The sequence below is a fragment of the Fonticula alba genome (assembly GCF_000388065.1).
Source record: "Fonticula alba strain ATCC 38817 unplaced genomic scaffold supercont2.5, whole genome shotgun sequence".
In the NCBI taxonomy this organism is placed as follows: Eukaryota; order Rotosphaerida; family Fonticulaceae; genus Fonticula; species Fonticula alba.
In genome coordinates, this window is record NW_009242975.1 from 1,707,270 (window position 1) to 1,713,591 (window position 6,322).

The following is a 6,322-nucleotide window of genomic DNA, read 5'->3' on the forward strand; positions in this document are numbered from 1 at the left end:
CCCCCCCCCCCCCTCCCTTTCCCACAGCGAGGAGAGCAACTTCGGCATCGACCACACCAGCCGCCGGAGCTCCTTCGGTAGCAACGACGACCAGGATGATGAGCAGGATGACGACGAGCTCCGTCAGATGCGCAACTTCAACTGAGAAGTTCCTCGAGAGAGGACACCACATGGTCATAATTCTCACTATCGGGGAAGGGTAGCAGAAAAAGGGATGCTTGCGGGGGGTCGCGCGCACGCGTCGCCTGTGGCGAAACTGCGCCGGCTCTCCTTTCCCTGATCCTCATGCGTACCAATATCCCCCTCTCCCTGCCTTTTTCTCCTTCCTCTTTTTCCTCTCTCCTCCGGAGAAGGGTCAGCGAGTGCCACGCCCCGAGCGCGTGGCTCTCTGAGTAAATCAAGGATGCAGGACTTCCCCTCAGCCCCAGCGCAGCCCGGGCCGCGCGTCCCAATGTGTGTATGTGTGTGTATGTGTGTGTATGTACGTATGCAGGTATGTGTCTGTGCTCGCGCCCCAGGAAAGTGCGTCCCCCCCCCTCCCTGGCGCTGCACATGCACATGCACACACACACACACACACACACACACATCAACGGGCTGGGGGATGTGCCCTGCGCGCCTCCTTTTTTGTCTCCCCTCCTCCTCCCCTCCGGGTCCCCTTTGATGGTGGTGGTCACAACTGCACTGGTGGTTGTGTTTGCCCCCATGCATGGGGAACCCCCGACATACAATACAAATAACTAGATAATGGTGGCGGCGTTGGCCCCTGGGTCGCGGATCAATATCGCCCGCGGCGCAGCCTACAAGCGGGGTTCCCAAAAAAAAAAAAAAGGGGGCGCCGGAAATGATGAAGAAGCGCCGCGGAGGTGAGGGGGGGGGGGGGGGACTACCAAAAGCCCCGTTGGCCGATCGAGGGAGCCTGGAAAACCTATTGATCGGAGCGCGATCGGGCTTGGTAACCCTTCACGATCGATCTCCGGCAAAGGCCCGGCGCCCCCTGCCTCCCGGCCGCCCTCTCCACGTCCCCTTTTGAGGGGGATCGACATCCAAGGATACACAGGCACAGGCACACGCACACGCACACGCACACACATGCATACGCACATGCACACACGCCCTCCTGTTGGAGAGGAGAGCCGTTCGCGGGCGGACCACCAAGGGCCGTCTTCCCACGCGAGTCCCCGGTGAGGGGGGCCCCACGTTGTATTTGCCAACCAGTGGCCCGCCCAAAGGAGGGGAGGAGGCGAGGACAGTGCGCGTGAAAACCCACGGAAGAGGAGCCGGCCAGAGCGTGCGGAGCCGGATCTCCTATGTCCCGTGTTGGCGTGATGGCGTGGAACGCCATTGCGATCTGGGTGCTACTTTCTGCTTGGGAGTTTCTCATAAAACGGGGGTGCGAAAGTGTGCTGGATATTCTGCAATAATATATGTTCCATGTGTGCGCCCTCTCGCGCCACAACCTCCCCCCACGGAGGCTGAACCTAGAGAACGGCTCGCCATACCAGGCCGAGACCCTTGCGAGTTTTTGTGCCCTGCCCCGCAGGTGGCCCATACATAGGGCAAGGGGGGGGCGGAATTGCCCGCGTGTGCGCGGACGACTACACCAGGGTCGGGGGCCCCAGAGCGGAACCCAGCCACCATCAACTTCGTACTCGTGCATCATATCGCTCCCGCCCGCATGTGTGTGTGTGTGTGTATGTGTTGGTTGCTCGAATCGATGTCGTTTGTCGTTGGCTCCGTGCCCAGGCAGGGAAGGCAGGCCCTGGTGCCTCTGTCCTGGTTCCATGTGCGCGCTTGTTGGGTGTTCCCCGGCTCCCTCTTGATGGTGCCCTCCCCCTGGGGGGCGGGGGTGCTATAAAAGGCTCGGCCCTGCGGGCATCGCCCCATGAGTGCGGCCTCAAGGTTTTGTGGTTTTTTTTTCATCATCATATAAACCAAGGTACTTCTTCCTCTCCCCCTCTTTGATTCCTCCCCCCTCCCCCCCCCCTGGCCGGTGCTTGTGTGTATGCCGATGCATGACGTCCATTCCTGAGAAGACGACGGTTGTCCATTGCCACCTTCTGTCCCTTCGCGCATTGGCTGTGCCCGCTCTCCCTCTGCTCGCTCCTCCCTGTCCCCGTGTCCCGGGGCCTGGGTGGCGTGGGCCGAGGGGCTGCGCAGCCGTTGTGTGACGCGGAAGAGAAGAGAGCAAGAGGGCCCCCGGAGTTGGAGGTTGGTCGCCCCTGGCGTGTGATGGTTTCTCCTCCCCATATGTGGGGGGTGTGGAGCCAGATGATGAAGCCGTCCCTCAAGGGGGCGACTCTCTTCTGCGCGTCCGCCACGCACGCCCTCATGCCTCCCCCTGGCTTCACCCCTGTCACCGACGCCCGACGTCCTCTAGATCGGAAGAGCGTCGTGTGGCGTGTGATGGTTTCTCCTCCCCATATGTGGGGGGTGTGGAGCCAGATGATGAAGCCGTCCCTCAAGGGGGCGACTCTCTTCTGCGCGTCCGCCACGCACGCCCTCATGCCTCCCCCTGGCTTCACCCCTGTCACCGACGCCCGACGTCCTCTTCTCCCCCTTCTTCGCTCGACTGTCTGCGTCTTTCTCGGCACCCATCTCGTCCCTCCCCCTTTTCGGCGGGGGGCCGCCGGGACGGGGCGAGAGGCCAGACTGCCCGAGCGAAGAGAGCCGCGGGGTCCATGTTGAGAGAGAAAAAGCATCCAAGCCATAATTGAAGGCATCTCTTCTCCTTCCACCATGCACCATGCACACGCCGCGCCCCTCTCTCTCCCTCTCCCTTCCCGTCTCCATCCTTCCCCCCTCTCGGCACACGCCGTGACATCTTGCTCTTGCTCTCATTGCTCACCTCATTGCTCCGTCTCTCTCTCTCCCTCTCTCCCTTCTCCCCCCTCCCCGCAGGTAAACATGTCCTCCTCCAAGAAGAAGAGCAAGTCCGCGGACTCCCTGACTTCCCAGCTCAACCTGGTCATGAAGTCCGGCAAGTACTCCATCGGCCACAAGTCCACCGTCAAGACCCTGCGCACTGGTAAGGCCAAGCTCCTGCTCATCGCCTCCAACTGCCCCCCCCTCCGTCGCTCTGAGCTTGAGTACATTGCCATGCTCTCCAAGACCAACGTCCACCACTTCCCCGGCAACAACATCGAGCTCGGTACCGCTTGCGGTAAGTTCTTCCGCGTCTCCGTCATGTCCATCACCGACGCCGGCGACTCCGACATCATCCCCAGCTCCAACTAAGCGCGTGCTCCTCTCTGTGTCACGCCTTGTGCTGTGCCATGGTGACGCTGCTTCCTTGAGTGTGTGAGCCGGCGCCCCCCCCCCCTTCCTCCCTCCCCGCTTCTCCCTCTCCTTCCTTCCTTCCGGCAACGGTCGGTGTCGGGGAGAGAGTCGCGCCTGTGGGAGGAGTGGAGTCCCCTCTCTCTCTCTCTCCCCCTTCTCTCGGGGTAGGGTGTGAATGGGGCGTCTGTGTTCCCCTTGGTGTGCATGCATCTCCCTCGCGCATGTGGCGCTTCTTTTTCCCCCCTGCCTGTGTGTCCACGCATGCAGAAAAATAAAAAAAACGCCGCGCGCGATGCCTCACCCCCCTTCCGCATATTATTCTATCCCACTCTTTTTGCTCTCTCCTCTCCTCCGGTCGTGACTTTTGGGGGAGACACTGTAACGTGTGGCATCACATGTTGCAAGTCAGATTCAGGAGTATGTGTAGGCTTCATCCCTGCAATGTATTCCCATATCTTGCGCCTCAGTCTGCGGATTCGCTCCTTATGATATACCAAATCCGCCTCTCTCTCCTCGGTCATACACGGTCTCTGGGATCACCCCCTCATCTTTGACCTCGGCCCACAGCCAGTTCAGACACACTCCCTCGTGTGCGCATGCTGCGCGCGCGGTCCTTCCCGCATTTTTTCTGCCGCGCACGCGCCGGGCCCGCCACTCTCTCCCGGGAGGGGCGGTCTGTGTGGGGGGGGGGGCACGCATATTGGTGCGAACGTCGCCGGTCGCATGGGGGGGGGGGGGGGGGCGGGGGCCGGGAGCGACGTCGGGGGGGCGCGCCCTCGGGGTCCGGAGGAGAGCGGGGCATGGCTCAGGTTCTGTTTCTTCAGCGTATATCGCGTGATTCGGATATAACGACTTTATGAACCATTCCTCTTGGTCTCACAGTGCCGCACGGTGCGCGCGGAGGGGCCTTCGCACCCACCAAATCGTGCGAGATCTGCCCGAACGTGCCTGGGATGTCTCTCCCCCGCCGCTTTTGCCGCGGAAGGCGTGCTTTTTTTTTCTGCCCCCATGCCCTTCGCGGAGACATGGCCAGCAAGGAAAATGCCTCCCCTTTCCCCTCTTCCTCCTCCTTCTCCTCTTCCTCCTCCATCCTGGCCCGGGTCGGCTCCCGACGCACCTCCGCGGGCACACGGCCATACACCCACGCCCACACCCACACCCACACCCACATCCCCTTGTCCGCACATCCAGCATGCCCCCCGATGACGCCTCAATGTCACGGCGAACGCTCGAGTGTGACCGCCCCACCCTGGACCGCTTTTTCGAGGCCCTCCACCAGGCGGCCCTGGGGCATTTGGATGACTTTCTGAAGGCCTCGGCGGATCCGGCACGCCCCGGGGGCGCTGGTGCCCCTGCCACGGGCACCGGGCTCCCGCCGGGAGCCGGGCGTCGCGGCGCAGCCACCACCGCCTCAGCCGCCCGGCGCCAGCGCCTCCTGGAATCGGCCACCAGCCGGCACTTGGCACGCGCCGTCCGTGCCGGGACCCTGCCGATGCTCCGGCTGGAGGGATCGGCCACGGATCCGGACGGCTCGGCCGTGGCCGGGGCCTACCAATTGCCGGAGTGCTTTGCTCCGGTGGTCGGGCCGCGTGCGACGGGCGCCGCCCTGGCCGAGGGCGAGGCCGCGGCCACCGCCGGTGCCCTTGCTGCCGGTGCGACGAATGTGTCGACCGGAGCGGCGGCCGCCGACGCGCCGGGCTCCGGTCCCGCGGCCTTGCTGCCGGAGGAGCCGTTCGACACGTCGGCTCTGGCCCGGCTGACCATGGCCCAGAACACCTGGCGCGCGCTGGTGGCTGATATTGCCCCGCGGCGGTCGGCGCGCCTGAGCGACATCGACTCGCGCTTGAAGCTGGCTTTGGGTCGAGCGCGGAACTTCGGCCTGCCATTGCCGCTGGCCGCGGCCTCGGGGCCTGGTGGGGCGAGTCCACTGCTGCTGGGGCAGTGGCTGGCCGCCAGTCACAGCCGACTGGGCCACGCCGAGAGGCGCCTGGCCAGGGCGCGGGCTCGCGTATGTGCGGCCAAGCGTGCGGCGTTCATCCGCCGCCTGGGTGCCGAGCGTGCTGCCTTTTCGACGCTGAGTGCGTTGCCTTGCTCTTGCACTCCTCTTGCCTTGATGTCCACCCGCCGCGCTACTCGCTCCTGAGGGGCCTTTTTTGCCCTCCTCGGTGTCCCTCGGCCCCCGAGCAGAGTGGGATCCGCCATTGGCATGGGTTACTGACATTTGTGCGCCCCTTAGACGAGGGTGAGCTCCTGAAATTGGCCGAGTCCTCGGCGACCACACTGCATGAACTCAAAACGGTGCGTGCAATGGCCTCGGCCTGATCTGTAGCCACAGGATGAGGGAGGAGCAGCGGGGGGCGAGGAGCAGTAAACACCCGACGCCAGGCGCACAAGGGCGCAGGCGTGTGTGTGTGTGTGTATCGCTGGCTAACTGTCCAGGGGTGCTTCCTCCTTTTTCGTGCGCAGTCCCTGCCGGAAATCAATCAACATCTACAGGACACCATCCAGGTGCTGAGCAGCGGCAGCAGCAACAGCAGCAGCAGCAGCAGCAGCAGCCGGGGCGATCGGCCTGCGGCGCCGACTGGCGCGGCGTCCCATGATCACGGGGGGATATTGTAATGCGGGAGGAAACGCAAATCACATGTGGTCCCAATGGATTGATCTGTCTGGTTCCGCCTCGGGCAGACGGTGGAGGGGCGGGAGGGGGGGGGGGGGGGCGGGGGTGGTCATCAGCACGCACTGCTATTTGCTCCTGCTGGTCTTGGTTCTTCCCCTTTTCGCCCACCTCACCTTGGTGATGCGCGCACGGGCGAAAGAAAAAAGAAAAAAGAAAGGCACCCTGGGCCACCTGGCGCTGTGAGGCGGGGGGGGGGGGGGGGCTCTGGGGGCCATTTTTCGCATGGGAAGGCCGTGTCCGCGCGTGTGCCCCGTGGCGCGGGTGGTCGGTGGCATCTGGCCCCCTGGGCAGGCGGCCTATCGACTTCTGGAATATTCCTCGACTTGAGGCGAGAGTGATGCATTCGTCCTTTCTCCGGGGGGGGGA

The 6,322-nt window shown here is 63.7% G+C and overlaps 3 protein-coding genes across 3 annotated transcripts in view; all 3 read left to right on the forward strand.

Moving 5' to 3' along the window:
• Positions 1–145, forward strand: part of H696_03540 (hypothetical protein) — a gene marked incomplete at both ends in the record, with an annotated part of 2,857 nt that extends 2,712 nt beyond the window's left edge. Inside the window, one exon of the mRNA XM_009497409.1 lies at positions 28–145. Within this exon, the coding sequence (XP_009495684.1) occupies positions 28–145 (118 nt within the window). The remainder of the gene's footprint in view (positions 1–27) is intronic.
• Positions 146–1,910: 1,765 nt separating this feature from the next.
• Positions 1,911–3,783, forward strand: H696_03541 (60S ribosomal protein). Its single transcript, XM_009497410.1, has 2 exons — positions 1,911–1,939; positions 2,902–3,783. The coding sequence occupies exon 2, from the start codon at positions 2,908–2,910 to the stop codon at positions 3,235–3,237; it is 330 nt and encodes a 109-aa protein (XP_009495685.1). The 5' UTR covers positions 1,911–1,939; positions 2,902–2,907; the 3' UTR covers positions 3,238–3,783.
• A 643-nt stretch (positions 3,784–4,426) lies between these two features.
• On the forward strand, positions 4,427–5,898 carry H696_03542 (hypothetical protein; the record flags this gene model as incomplete). The annotated part of the gene is made up of 3 exons (XM_009497411.1): positions 4,427–5,357; positions 5,516–5,577; positions 5,746–5,898. The coding sequence occupies exons 1-3, from the start codon at positions 4,472–4,474 to the stop codon at positions 5,896–5,898; spliced, it is 1,101 nt and encodes a 366-aa protein (XP_009495686.1). The 5' UTR covers positions 4,427–4,471.
• Between the last annotated feature and the right edge of the window lie 424 nt (positions 5,899–6,322).

What these genes read in the sequence shown, in the direction of transcription:
- H696_03541 (XM_009497410.1), top strand. Translation starts at nt 2,908, where the DNA reads ATGTCCTCCTCCAAGAAGAAGAGCAAGTCCGCGGACTCCCTGACTTCC.